Source organism: Triplophysa dalaica, chromosome 6, assembly GCF_015846415.1.
Source record: "Triplophysa dalaica isolate WHDGS20190420 chromosome 6, ASM1584641v1, whole genome shotgun sequence".
Lineage (NCBI taxonomy): Eukaryota > Metazoa > Chordata > Actinopteri > Cypriniformes > Nemacheilidae > Triplophysa > Triplophysa dalaica.
Window position 1 is genome coordinate 6154702 of NC_079547.1, and position 15289 is coordinate 6169990.

Here is a 15289-nt window from a genome sequence, read left to right on the forward strand (position 1 = left end):
TAGAGCTCTCTAAAGAAATTAGCAGGTCATAGCAATAATGGTCTTTAAGCAGAGCAGGCTGACCTTCAAAAACCTCTTCTTTTCATCTGGATCTGACATTTAATGACAAGATAATATTCCCACTGCATTTTGCCTTCTCCCTTTCTAACACACGCAGACGAACAGACATTTTTATAATTAGCTTCCTGCTGATAGAAGTTCAGGTTATTGGTCCCCTGTGGAGAGCTAATGTGTTAATGTTTCTTGGGAAAGTCACATCTAGGGAGTCACCTTACAGGGGACCGTGAGGAAACTCTGCGGCTTTCATATATAATGTAAACTTCACACGCCTTTCACGTAACCTCTTTTCTCAAAGAACAGTCTGGGTCAGATGCAGGCTGACTTCTGGTTCAACTTGACACATACTTTTATTACTCAAAGAACACAATTTGCATGGCTGCTGGAAGACACAAACTAGTGGTCACTAAAAGAGCTTTAGTAGTTCATTTAAGAATGAGAAATTATAAGAAGCGTGCAATTTTTCAGACTTGTTAGTGTTAGTATGGATAGCACAGTTAATTTAAGCAGGCAGGTGTCATGATTCCACTATCATGCCATGTTTATTTCTTGTTGTTTGAGTGGAATCATGGCATAACCTATGGTTTTGTGTGAGATTGAGTGATCTTTCTCGTGTCTCGTCATTGTTCCCTACATCTCGTCCCTCGTCAGCCTCTCCTTAGTGCCAATCCCCAGCACCTGTTGCTCGTTAACGATCCTTTGTCTGTCTCCCCTATAAAGAGTCCTCATGTTTCATTGTCCTGTGCTCGTGCATTGTACCTGTACCTGTTTGTGATACCTGGTCCTCGTCTGAGCTGTTCCCCATACTTTGTCTTATGCTGTTGTTCCCTTCGTATTTAGTAAGTTCAGTTTTTGTAGTGTTCATATCAAGTGTTTGTTTTCTTAGTTAAGTTAGTCAGTGTCCTTGTTTATCGTTAAAGTTATATATATATCACTGTCCTGTTTTACCCCATCGTGGGTTTTTTTTTGATTTATTGTTAATAAATATCTTTAACACCTTCATCCGCCTTGTCTCTGCCTGCACTTGGGTTCTCACGCCATGTCTCACCTGGAGAGTCATGACAGCAGGTGTCTGTGGGTTTTGAGTCAGTTTCATTATTAGATGTGAAACATGTTTTGGAAACGATGTGCTTCAGGTGGGAGCATCTAAATTGTCCGGATTCAGAAATATAATGATTAATCTGATTTACTCAACCTAAAGTTCACTTCAACGAAAGTTATTTTAAGGGTTATTTAGAATGAACAGACATTATTTCTTAAAGGGACAATACACCCCAAAATGAAAATCATTTTTTTATTTACTCTCCCTCATGTGAGTTCAAACCATGACATTCTTTTTTCTGCAGAACACAAAATTTGTTTTAAGAATGTTGGACACAAATTAAGACGTTTCTCAAATATTTTTTTGTGTTTCACAGAAGAGCGATAGAGGTTTTAAGAGAGAGAATGATGACAGAAACTTTATTTTTGGATGAACTATTCCTTTAAGGTGAAAATGGTATATTAACCCTGCTGAAAAACAACAATTCAATTCACACAACAACAGAACCCTGCCCAAAACACATTTCTATGGATTAAATGGGAATTGTATTGGTCTTAATGGAAAGTATAATGGTGTCATATGAGTATATGATGCAGCAGTGCCCTAGATCCCTGCTGAAAAAAAATAGAAACCATTAAAGAAGTTATAATCATGTTAAAGGGATTTATATTGGTTTTAATGGAAAGTGTAATGGTTCTACTGGTATGTGATGAAATCTATCGGTGGGATGTTTAATCCTACTGGAATAATGCCCAAAACTGATGGTTTTGATGGTTTTAATGGAAAATGCTAATGTTCATAATGGTATTTTATTGAAAACCATAAGAATTTCTGTAATGTTTTTTTTGCAGGGGACATTTTTCAATGTAACTGAGGAGTGATTATTTCATTCATTTTCTGCTAATGTACAAGGAAGCTGATATACAGTATATAGTTAACTGATCTAGACAGACAAATGCATTAAACAAAACACAAGTCTACTAGAATGGCAGCAGAAATATGGAATTCTCAGGACAATTGAAGCAATCTACGCGACTCCGATGAGCAGCATCGGGCAGCAAGCTGCCAAACATCCACACAGCTGGGTCAAACCAGATCAAACTGCTTTATTTGTGGAGAAGACCTCTGCCAATACTAATGAGCATAAAGGTTCCAAACACGGGCAAATCCACCTAGAACCTGGATTCATTTCACGTTGATGGCTTCAGGTGGAGGTTAATCTTTCAAGTTTTCTCATATAATAGACATAATACACATCACAACACATTTATTACAGTATCAGAAACCACTCCAGTCGGCATTGTAATTTTTCTCGTCAGAAGAATAAAAGAACATATTGAGAATAACACAAATAGAAACTGTCAAACCATTTAAGGTCAACATAAAGAACGTGATTTTTTCCAGTCAGAAGTTTCACTGCAATTCATAATATTATTGCTTCGGTTTTCCAAACACAAGAGTTAAACAAATCCATAACATTGTTGACAAGGTCTTGTCTAGAAATATATTAAAACAGATATACACATCCATTGTGCTCTTTACTGTCTTTGATGGTGTACTTTCCCATCTCTTCACTATACTCAAGTCATTCAGGTCAGAAAAAGGTTTAAACTGCTGAACAGAAAACAGAAAAAGGCAGAAAAACAATCATTGACAAAACATCATGTACAAACTCAGCAAAGTACTGGGAGCCAAATGTGAAATACTGTTATCCGAAAGGCTTCTGTGTCCCTTGACAGACAGCTCAAAAAGCTTTGAAAGTGATGTTTGCACAACTTTAAATTCCCTTTTTTATCTGCACGTCTACAATTGGGCTGTTGTGGTTAGTATTTTACAGTATTTTACAATTGGCACCTTATGATTAAGGCTTAATTCTCAATCTGGCTTGATTATGAAACGATAGATCATGCAAGAGAACGAAACAAAACAAAACCTGAGTCAGTTCTTCCAAAAGTTCACAAATGCCCCCATTCCTGGTGTGAAGACCAGAGCGACTAATCTTTCAATGTGTTATTGTGAAGGACAACAATCAATCCACAAAAAATCTAAACAAATAAAAACATTTCATGGCTAACTACGGCCTATAGCCATTGCCTTTTTTTAGAAACATTAGTTAGTATGGATTATCAGGGAACACCAATGTTGATCTCTGATAATCATATTGATGTATTTATTTTTGTTTAAGAATATACATAATATATAGGCAAGCCCTCAAAAGAAGTTTGGCTTGTATAACATGTTGAATATTGTTATATGTCTATAGAACCTATAAATAGGTGTTTTTAAGTGAATTTATTCATGCTGCTTAAGGTAAAAACATGCCAGATTGTGCAGAAGATTAGCATTATTCTAACATTTTACTCATATATAAATTGCTATAAGTATAGATTGTCCATTTTCCTTAATTGCAATTTCATAGGAGGTAAATGGAAAAACGTTCGTTTACATATATAAAAGTCAGTTCATTTCAAACTAAACCCTGTGAACCTCTCAGAATTCATTTTTCTAAGTTTCGGAGGCAGATGACCATCCATTCTTCCTCCAATTCCGACTCCGCCCACCCCCACACCTCCAGCCAACCTTTGGAGCTTTGGCGGAAGGTCTGTAACTGACTGGCTGATGGGTTCAAATCCGCCCAGCTTGCTAGCCAGCCTGTCCTCCATTGGGCCAAGCATAGAACTGATTGACTGAAGCCTCTCTTCAGCAACACCTGGAGCCGAGCTGATTCGCTGGAGTTTGACAGGCAGGTCCCCCAGGTTGTAGGTGATCTCCGAGCTCATGCGTAAGAGCTTGCGAGGCATCCCGTCCCGGATGGTGACGTCGCGCCCCGTTAGCCTCTGAAGTTTGGAGGGCAGTTTGGTGGTGGGCATGGGGGTCGCTATATTGATGGAGCCAGTTTCTGCGTCGCTCTGAGGTTCCAGACCCTCCAGCGTGCTGCTGCCTTCAGTAACCCCCCCTGCACTGTGGCAGAGCGAGGGGGCTGTCAGAGGGGAGGACAGGAGCAAGCTCTCCTCCTGTTCTTTAACGCTGTGCGGAGGCGTGGGAACCTCGAAGGTGCCGTGGAACTGTGAATAATCGACTTTGAAGAAGCCCTCCTCCAGAGAAATGACTGGGAAAAAACGGTGACCCCAAAGGACCTCATCCTCTGTGTACGAGGTGCGAGCCTGGCATGTCATACCTGGGATCATAAAGGGAAAAAATCCTTAATATTCGGTTGTACTTTCATTTAAGGAAAATGGTTTAGAAATTCCATGCAAATTTCAACCTTAAGATGAAAAAGTCTTTAAAAAAGGTTTTCATCATACTGATAGGTCAGATGTCAATAGATGGAGGTAAATACCCATGTTAAGTCTCTCCTAAAGATTTTAAGGAATAGTATTCCATAGTCATCTAAGGGCGTTTTCAGATTGGCCATGGTTGCTGCGGTTCAAACGCGAGTGGGATTGTTCCTACGCCTCCCGCAGTGTTGGTTTGGTTTCACACTCACCTTGATTCTATCGAACCCTGGTGCTTTTGCGTACATCTCACGCAACACAACATGCATGGCGCATTATAGAAAATAATAATAATTTGGTGCTATTATGCGCAGCACAGTTAACCGCATTTGGGTTTAATTTAAATACGTTGCATGCAGACAGCTTTCTGCTGATGGAGAGAGACTATTTTCAGGAAACAGCGTATTACCATTAATTTGCCGCTCTGACAGCACTCGCACTGCGCCAATGTAAGGATCTAGCTCGAATCATCAAAGCTATCATATCATGTGTTTTATTGCAGTAAATACATCAGGTAGTCTCGGGTTCGGTAACTCAGTGCGCACCAGAGTTCGCTTAACAGCTTTCACATTACGATTTTTCATGCGAACTGTGGTTTAGTACATATATAAACAGATGATTCAATATATTGTAATATATGTCAAAAATATATATAAAGATATATTCTCTGAGAAGTTTTGACTGAAAATGTCACACCCATAACGCTGGAATGGCCCATTTATGTAATTATTATTTATTTATTTTCCAACAGTTTCGTCCAACAATGGTTGAGTGTCTAAAACTAATAAAAGCATTACTGACAGTCTGCGTACACACACACATACATAGACACACACACACACACACACACACACACACACACACACAAAGGCAACGTTTACTGTTAAGCAACACCCATGGGGACGTCTGTTCACGGTCCATTTGGTTGGATGAAAACAAGAGCTTTATCTGTAGGAAATTGATTAGATCTGTGTATCGCCAACACGGACGGACATCCCTTCTTAATTAAAGCGTGTAAAACCCTCTCTATAAAGAGCTTGTTTTATTAAACCAACTAACGAGCAAACAGATTTGCAACGCAGCCTTCTCCATTAATAATCAATGAAAAATCGGAGATAAAATAATCCTCAATCTGAAAAGCAACACTGGGGGTAATACAGAGTACCCTTACTGTATCTTTTTGATATTCACCGGCAGGCTATGTCTCCGAGCAGCGAGGGAAGACATTTTTTTAGTTTGCTAAAGACAGACTGTGAGGATATTGTTCTAAACAGGAATTTGAAGAGCAGCAAAGGTGTTTAGAAAGCGGGGAGACAACAGCTCTCCTGACAGAAAGAACCAAGCGCAGTCTAAAAAAAGAGTCTAGCTGTTACGGTTTCTGAACACATACAACCTCAGACAAAAAAAAACTCCAGGGAGACAAACATACATTATACATTTTCGAAAGTCATGATGGTTCTTTTTTCTATCCTCTCCGCCTATGACCATCTAGACGCCTACGCTTTCTCGCGCGCATAAACATAAGTGCGGTTATCCTTACTTACTACATTAAAAATCCCAGCTTTCCAAGCTGACAAATCCTGGGTTTAGATGTATAACATAATATTATTCATCTTATGAAATATTTAACAGGCTTTCCGCTCTTAGCTGGAAGAGGGAATGGTAAGGGCTCTGCAAGTCGAAATCAGGTCTGGCTCCCCGCGAATTCGCCTTACGTAACCGCTCCGTATTCTTCCATTACGACAAATTTCATTTCTGCGTTTGGGAGAAACATTTGCGCACATTAGTCTCTGCCAGGAAAAATGGTATCGCTACACTTCAACGTCTGACAGTTATGAGAACAATTTATATTTCCAAGAGGGATAATCTGTTTCTATGGTGACCGTCATCAAGTGCTCGGTTCTGTTGCCACAGAGGTGCTCTGCCTGACCTGTTTCTGTCATCTCGCTCTCTCTCCATCTCTGTCTTTCTTCTCTCTCTCTCTCTCTCTCTCTCACTCGCTTTTTGCATTTACATTTATGCCTTTGCCAGATGCTTTTGTCAAGGACTGTGTTGCATTTAGGGCATTGTTTTCTTGGCATGATGGGACTGAAACCCCCAACACGGCATTGTGACTGCAAGACCTTGCAATTGAGCTTTGAAAACTTTTATAATGTCTCCACGTTCCAGTCTATTACTGTTTCTTCCTAACACACCTATTCCACCCACCATAGTTATCATCATGACTCTCCTCCTCTCGCTCTCGCTCTCTCTCTTTGTCTCTAACTCTGTGGTGTGAGATAAGAGTAAACTCTACTATCTGGCTGCTCTGAACGGTAATTGACCATGCAGCGGGGCCCGATTCTCTCCTGTATCTCTCTGACACACAGTGTGGGGTCCTGGGGGGATGAGGCTCTGCCTCCCTTTCCATTTCCAGAGGCCCCGTGGGACGGTAGCGGAGAGCTGCTGAGTTTACTCTCTCGGCTGAAAGTACACACAATAAAACGGAGATTCTGTAATAACATGCCCGGAATTAAAAATAAACAAAGCCAATACACGCTTTGTTCCGAGCATAGATGGCTAAAAGGTGTCCTTGCTGCTCCGTTTGTACTAAAACGCATCAATCTAGCTATTATTCACCGGTGAGGCAAGCAGGTGACAGACCGGTCAGACCTTAGTGTTGCTATTTTGACCCGCATGGTTTCAGTAATAACATAACTGCTGGCAACATAAATCGCAATTATCGCAATAAATCACTGGATTGTTTATCAACATGAGGTACTGTACAAGGCTAAGACCACAGGGTTTGATCCGTATATACCTTAAATGAAGTTGCTTTGTATGGAACTGCTTACATAATTCAAAAACGTGTGTGAATCTGTTTGACAGCAACATCTTAGTGTTGGTCCAATTCATGTCATGCTCTTTTGAGCAAATCTCCTGTCAAAACAAACATATCTCATTACATCTCTCAGTATTTTTCTCTTTTTGTTATTGATGTAAGCGGCAGTTATGGTTTGATGAACATCAAGATAAACAATCTTTTCAGGATCTTCTCAGGAGTTCACTGGTTCATACAATCCTATTAGAGAGATCTTGTTTAACCGTGTCTTGTGCTCAAACCATAATGAACAACAGACTTAATCAATTAATTCATCATGTTTTAGGATTGCATAAATAGGAAAGAGAGAAAATAATAAATGGTTAGAAAATGGTCTATTCTCTTATCATTAATGTCATTCCAAACCTTCTTTCTTCATTCCAAAAATTCCACAAAAATTGTAAGATTTTTTTATTCTAAATAATAGAATCTATACCTTAATTTCAATATAGATCTCTTTTTCTTTATTAATATTTTCTCTGTCCACATTTTAGAATCATCGTTAACTCATTAAAATTAAAGCATAACACAGATGTTACTATAGGAAATTATGATTTAAAATACCACATTTTATCATTTTCAAAGTAGCCATCCTTTATATTCTCACAAACTCAAGGCACTCTTGATTTTTTACTAACCAGGCTTCTTCAGGGGCTTTTTCAAACAGTATTGAAAGAAATTTTTTCCATTTATTATTTTTTTCCTAAATGTTGCACAATTGCATTTTCTCTACAAAACTAATATCAAACATTTATGCATATGCATGTGTACAGTTGACCATTAGTGTTTTTTTTTCATGAATAATTGGTCAATCCTTCACAAAATTGAAGTCACGTTTTATATAAGAAAACGAACAGTGTCGAAGATGCTACTATAAAATGTAAAGATTCACATTAGAGCAAAAAATATATATAAAAATAATGCAACAATATGATCAATACGTCATTATTACAGCAAATAAAAATATCCCAAAATGTTAATGACTAATAGGATGAATTTCTTTAGTGTGCTTCTAATTTTCACTTAGTATAGACACTATAGACACTAGTCATTACTTATTACTTACTCATGTACTTATTCATATTACTATTTATTTTTAGATGTGCCTTGTGATTTTCAGATATGAATGTTTTTAAGAGACACTGTGTTTCGTTTCTTACCCACACAGTGAGAAATGACAGTAAACATGGCATGACAAAAGTTTTTGAACAATTCAGGTACCATTCTCTAGAGAGATATTTTTCATATTCAAAAAATTGGGCACATAAACAATATGGGACATGAATCATGATGACTAATGAAAGCTCAAATAAAAGTTGTGAAAGTGAGTAATTTTCACATTTACTTTTAGGAAAGCCTTTAAACATAAATCCAGACCTATTTGATTCTGTATCGATTCAATGCCCTGGAAACATACAGTGTTGCATGAATTTTTTTTTTTTTTTTTTTAAGTAAGATTTTGAACTTCCAAACATATATGCTTTAACATTTCTTCAGAATTGTGAAGTTATTTGAAATACAGACAAGACGAATAGTCTTTACTAAAATGCTCAATAATTAATACATATTTGTATCTTCTTTGTTTTGTAAAATTCTGCTATATTTGAATGTTTTGCCAGTTTCTAGGGGGCTGTTTTATGTGAAATGCAGTAAATAATTCAGCAGATGTGAATGCGGACACAGCTGTCATGTTTTTTTTTTCTCCACAGAGCAACGCATGGCTCTGGGCTTGTCCCCAATGAGTCCTTGGCCCGGAAGTCACTGTCTCTCTGCCTAAAAGAAGCTATCGTATTGATGTCGAATTCCTCCAGCCACACAGTGACATTTGTGCTTATAGACCGAATGGAAAAATATTTTTTTTTAATGATGAAAAGATTGGAACCGAAAGCCACCAGAAAACACACATGCATAACAAGTTTGTGCTGTATCACCGCACACACATATGTCATAAACCTAGACATAATTACAGGACATAATTAAAAATGTCTAACGACTTATTTGATAAGTAGTAATTAGTGTTTGATTTATGTGGCTGATAAACACAAGTTCTGTCTCCATACTTCAGACAGCCGGTACGACTTTACTGTATGGAGAACGCTTAAGAAGGGGCCGATTTAGTTGCTATGGAAACTGATTCACAATGGGGAGAACAGAGTGCTGACTAACTGTACATAATTCTGTTTTTTCTGTTTCTTTTCTTTTTTTACCCACAAATCCCTCCACTTTGTGTGGGCGGAATAATCAGATGGCACATCCACGAGGAACAGTATATGATTTCATTCTATAATGTTTTTCTCTTATTCTATTTCAATTAATTCACACCATCGTAGCCTGTGAGTGGTATGTGTGTATATTGCCAGATTGGTATGTTTTTATTGAGTTTACAGACTTCTGCATGCCTGTATTTCTGTAAATCGAAATGTTTCATGCCGCAGGGTGAGAAACTAAAGGTGAGTTGTTATTTGATTGACAGGTGCTTTAATATTCAAGCATGCCCGACTCAGAACCATGAGGCAGAGAGAAAAGCGTAAAACTAACTTTGTGTATCACATCTTCTTATATAATATCTCTCTCTTTATTGTAGATAGAAGTCAATGATGTACAATCTTTTAAATCTTTAAACCTAACTTACACCAGCCAACCTGCTTCTTCAAAAAGACTCACACATACTGCACTGTTTACAGTAAGATACATGTCTATAACACATCACCCTTCAAATATTCTACTCTTGACTGGGGACATTAAATGTGCAAAAAAACAACAACAACAGACAAACACAATACAAATGTAACTTAAATTACAGATACTGAGAAACTAAACTCACCTGCATTAGAAGATTTATAAAGTATTGGAATATGAACTGCTGTTCACAATCGAATCAAAATGATTTTTTTTTTCTATTTCTTATATTCCTACACTTTAACATTCTTATATTATAATTGTGGTGCACATAAAAACATAAGCATGTTTAAAAAAATATTAGTAAAAGAAAATTTTCTTTTTTCTTTATATATCTGCTTGGAAATATTGGGGCATTATTGTGGGCCAAAGATGGGTATGTGAATTAAATTTCAAATGACTCTAGACATTTTACATCGGCGGATTTTTGGCACCCAAGCCTATTTGTTATGTCACTGAGCTGTCTAATGTATTTCCTACTTCATATGTGGGATCATGAAGACTTACCGGTGGTTTCCACGATCCCCTCTAAGATAACCACAATCTCAAATTGCTCTGTTTGCATGGACCTGAGCGAGAGGTCATAGAACGGGCTCTTCGGGTCGATCACATGGCAGATCGTCAGGGGAGAAACTAAAAAAAGCTGGTCAGCTCCGGTACTGAAACCAACGTCCAACTCGAGCTGATCCAAAGGCAAAAACTCTCCTTCGGGAGTCTGGCGGGACTAGAGAAATCAAGAGCAGACAAAGAAACATTTAGAATAATTACAATTGTGAGGTTGATAATTTCCCCTCACTAATTTACATATGGGGAACATATATTTGTATGCAAATTGGCAGAACAAATGTAAAGTGTTTTCCATGCTATTAAAACACACTTATACTGAAATTGAATTGAATGTGAAATCGAGCGAGCGAGAGAGAGAGAGAGAGAGAGAGAGAGAGAGAGAGAGAGAGAGAGATCTGGTTTTCTGCATCTACAGTGACAGAAAGGGTAAAACTGCATCCACAGGTCAAAGGAGATCAATACTTTGTCCATTATAAGTAGCCAAAATCAAATTACAGCTTTTTCCCCTTTGCCTGATAATCTGAGGTAAAGTGGTTAGACTCTGATGTTAAAATGAAACATACACCTTGAACCAATCAGACGGTTTATTCAATTAAACAGTAATAACTAAACTGAGATTTAATTATGTAAATGAATGATGAAATACAGTTATGTAATTTGAATATATTATTCAGTGTGAGGTGCTTCCTCTTTGTTTTAATTGGTTACAGTTGCATACTCACTTTGAGCAGTTTGCAGCGTATTTGCGCGGAGACCATATGGCTGTTGCGCAGGTTACCCACTCGGAACATGAGAGTCAGTTTGCCGTCACGCATGGAAATAACCGCGTACTCGCTGAACATCAGCGTCTCCGCCCGTTTCTTCGGCTGGGACATCTTGATAAACATGCAACCGATGAGAAAAGCGTCCACTATGGAGCCCAGGATGGACTGGAAGAGGAACAAAATAATGCCCTCCGGACATTTGTCTGTAATGTACCTGTAACCGTAACCGATAGTGGCCTCGGTTTCGATGAAGAACAGAAAAGCTGAGGGAAAGTTGTGCACGTTGGCCACGCACGGTGTGTACTTATCATCGTGGGCCTGGTAGAGGTCTCCGCGTATAAATGCGATGACCCACCACATAGAGGCCATGAAGAGCCACGCCACCGTGTAGGTAAGGATGAAGATGAATAGATTCCAGCGCCATTTCAGGTCCACGAGCGTGGTGAACAGGTCCGACAGGTAACGGCTGGTTTCGCCTCCCAGGTTCCCGTGCTGGACGTTACACCGGCCCTTCTTGTCCACAAAGCGCTGACGTTTCCTTTTCTTCTCGGGGGCCGCTTGATTGAACCCGCCGCCGCTGGACGAGGTAGTCACCACCTGATAATCGTCCCCAAATTTCTTGCGCAACGCTGACATCCTTCGCCTCTAAAGTTATCCCAAATAAAGGAGAACGTTTTGGTGCGCTCGCTCCTGACAGAGTGTTATAGGATCTCTTCACACTTGGGTTGTACAAGTCTCCCGCATTTCTTAGCAGACTATTACAAAAAGTCACAATGTGGAACGAGCTTTGCTGTCTTTGCGCATGAGTTTTGTTATTAATAGCGCGCTTGTTTTGGGACAGAACGCTTCAAGTCTCTCCCCCGAATCCGCATAACTAAATAAGACTCAGTCGGCCAACGCTAATAAACGTGAAAAATATGGATCCGAGTAATTTTTATCTATGATTGGCTTGGCGCAGTGTGGCACAAGTGCGTTGGCACCCTCCTCCACCTTCCCCAGGTGTATCACACCAAATTGATAAGACGCGAGATGGTTGACGCCCAAACGATCCTATCCAAGTTTTCACTCACCGCCGTTCCTCGCAGTTGCCAGGCGCTGAGATCTTTTATCTGCTCCGGCTCGTCTTCTCATCGTTTTCGGTTTCTGCGCACTGCGCGCCTCGTGCTCTGAAACTCCATCTCAAGCCCCGACAAATAAGAGAAACTTCTCGGAGAGGGTGGTAGAGCTGGGAGGTGGGGGAGGAATGAACACGTGCTCTTGTGTTGGATAGCTCTTTTTTTCTTTTTGCTGCGCTTGTAATATGTCTCTCTCTCATTCTCTGAACAGAGCAACACATAACGTAATCTATAAAGATACGCGTTTACCACCGATTTATCAAAAAATAATTCCATGTCCAGCTTGTAATATATTGGGTTCATTATATGCCAAAATGATGGATGGAGACAAAACAGGTGATTAATAAACTGTCACATCACATTTAATAAACCTCAGAAAGCATACTGTTATGATCACAGCTAATTTATGACCCAAATTTAAACATCATGTTTTTACACTCTTGAAGCAATCACTACCTCCTTGTTTGGCACCCATTTGTCCGGTTTGAGGTACCCCATCTGTTCTTATTTCAAGCCGGGCAGGGTGCTAGAAGATAAGGGCTCTATTAGTGTGTTATTTTGGAATCACCGCTCCCAGCCTGTAATGGACTGACTCTGTTGCTCTGTAAGTGTCAGTACTATCCACAATGGAAGACTGTGGACTGTGACAGAGCGCCATTGGCTTTCACTCTCTTTTTCTCTCTCTCTTTCACTCTCTCTCTCTCTGCCTTTCTCTCCCACATCACTTCTGAGCTTTATTTCCATATATCCTATAATAGGTTTCACACTCACACGGTGTGCATTTGTGTGTGTGTGTACTACTGCAGCTATTTTGGCAGCAGAGACAAATACAGCATTTGCTTAAGGTTGAGAAATACAAAGTCAATGGTTATTTAAGTCCTTTTGCTGAAACCGTTTATTTAGACTTAAGTCTTCCTTCCTTTTTTAGACTAGGACCATTAGGAGGATTTTTTGCAGTTTGTTGTGAAGTATCGAGAAGAACATGCTTAAGGGTGTCTGCACCAAGGACATTCCGGCACACGGAAGCATCAACAGCGGGCTTAGAAAGCATCATGTACTTTAGCAGCTGTATATAAGCACCATGGCACACTGCGACTGCAAATTGCAACTGCTTCATGCCAAAAAATGTTTTCCTCAAGATTATCCGGAAAACATTCAAATGACCCACAGAAATAATTATCGGGCTGGAACAGGACCGATGGAGCGGAATGAAACATGACAAAACATGCCCAGACAGCTTCTAATGATGTCGCCGGTGAGAGCGACACATTACGGTTTTAATAATGTGAGAGTACTTTTACCACCGCTGGCGGAGTAACTAAAACGCCCTCTTGCCCTCTTTGACTCTTGACAAGAAAATGCCTATTTGTTTACTAAATAGATTCATCAGCACAGCGGGAAGCTAATGACAGTTTGGGAAGGTCCAATCAGTAACAGCTATTCCTCTCATGTGATAATCTGTAGACTTCTTCAAAGCGGTGGCCTTTCAAAGCCCTGACATTAAACATTCTTGTCCCCAGTGCTTAAAAAAGAGGATCACAGTGAAGACTGCACCAACATATAAATATCAAGTGTACTTTACTCTATACTTCTTTCGAGAATCCGAGGCATTTCACAGTCTGGGTTTTTGTCGTGATTTAGGAGAACTGCTTTCGGCTATTTAAAATGCATTTTGTTATATAACTTGAACACTCATTACGTGACAAAAAGATCCCACACATATTTGTTTCACAAAAGTCTTAACTATACATGACTTGCGTTACCACATAACACAGCCTTTTATTAAACGGATAGCTCACGCAAAAATGACAATTCTGTCATCATTTATTTGCTCCCTTGTCATTAAGAACATGTATGAACACAAAAGAAGATATTTTGAAGAATTTGGTAACCGAACAATGGCCGTGCCCATTAACTTGCATTGGTTTTGTGTCCATACATTTGAAGTTAATGGGTACCGCCTTTGTTTGGTTACCAACATGCTTCAAAATATCTTCATTTAGTTCTTCTTCGGAAGAACTAAAGTCATATAGGTTTGAAATGACATGGTGGTGGCCCAATTACGACATTTTTGGATTAACCATCCCTTAAAAGTTTAGATTTCTATTCATACAAATATAAATAATGCACAATTAAATTATTTAACAGTCTATCGCTACCGGAGTACATTTCTTGAAAATGTGTTTGGTTTTTAACATATGACAACATTATTCATACATTTATAATTTCTTTTCAAATCAAATCATTCTTTTCTTTAAAACACACTACAATAAAATGCCATGAATTTGTTTTGCTCTGTTCCTCTCCCTGCGTTCTATTCACATGCTTCTCGTTTGCCTTGTTATCTCTCAACCCCTCTCCTTCTGAATCTCTCCATATGACAAATTTCTCTACCCTTCCATCTGTAGCATGTTCTACCCATAGCCACCCACTCTTCCTCCTCCTCTCTCTTTCTCTCTCTCTCTCTCTCTCTCTCTCTCTCTTTCCCTCATTGCCTCCACCCCCTCCGCCACCAAGGGAGAGAAGCAAGCTCTCAGTGCAAGCATTTGAAGAGAGCACATTTTACTGTGCACAGAAACACCCAGACAGGAATAGCACTGTGTCCTGAGAGCACGTCTCTCTCTCTCTTTTTCCTGGACAGGTCTGATGATTCATATACACATAGAGAGGGTGATCTGGGACAGTAAGGGCATGTAAAAAAGGTTACATGAGAGCGGACCCCCAACACTGCTCTTAAGGCCCTCGCTGATGGTCTCGCTCCAGTTGATGCGTATGGGATGTGTTTACATTGCGCAGATCCTGTTTACCAGGCCGTTGATTAAAAGGCCAGGTACGAGAGGATCTAAGCACCCTCCATGATCGATTCCTCCTCCCACTGTTGCATGCTTTACAAAAGGGGCTTTTAGAACGTATTATACGCCCGATATCTA

At 39.4% G+C, this 15289-nt stretch overlaps 1 protein-coding gene across 1 annotated transcript; it reads right to left on the reverse strand.

Annotated features, from left to right (window-relative positions):
• Positions 1-2191: 2191 nt before the first annotated feature.
• kcnj3b (potassium inwardly rectifying channel subfamily J member 3b) lies at positions 2192-12482 on the reverse strand. Its single transcript, XM_056750981.1, has 3 exons — positions 11203-12482; positions 10421-10637; positions 2192-4277 (listed from the first exon to the last, which is right to left on the reverse strand). The coding sequence occupies exons 1-3, from the start codon at positions 11878-11880 to the stop codon at positions 3562-3564; spliced, it is 1611 nt and encodes a 536-aa protein (XP_056606959.1). The 5' UTR covers positions 11881-12482; the 3' UTR covers positions 2192-3561.
• Positions 12483-15289: the final 2807 nt, after the last annotated feature.

What these genes read in the sequence shown, in the direction of transcription:
- kcnj3b (XM_056750981.1), bottom strand. Translation starts at nt 11,880, where the DNA reads ATGTCAGCGTTGCGCAAGAAATTTGGGGACGATTATCAGGTGGTGACT. An exon ending in TACGCTGCAAACTGCTCAAA is followed by an intron (nt 10,638 to 11,202) that starts GTGAGTATGCAA and finishes TGATTTCTCTAG; the next exon opens with TCCCGCCAGACTCCCGAAGG. An exon ending in GGGGATCGTGGAAACCACCG is followed by an intron (nt 4,278 to 10,420) that starts GTAAGTCTTCAT and finishes TTATGATCCCAG; the next exon opens with GTATGACATGCCAGGCTCGC.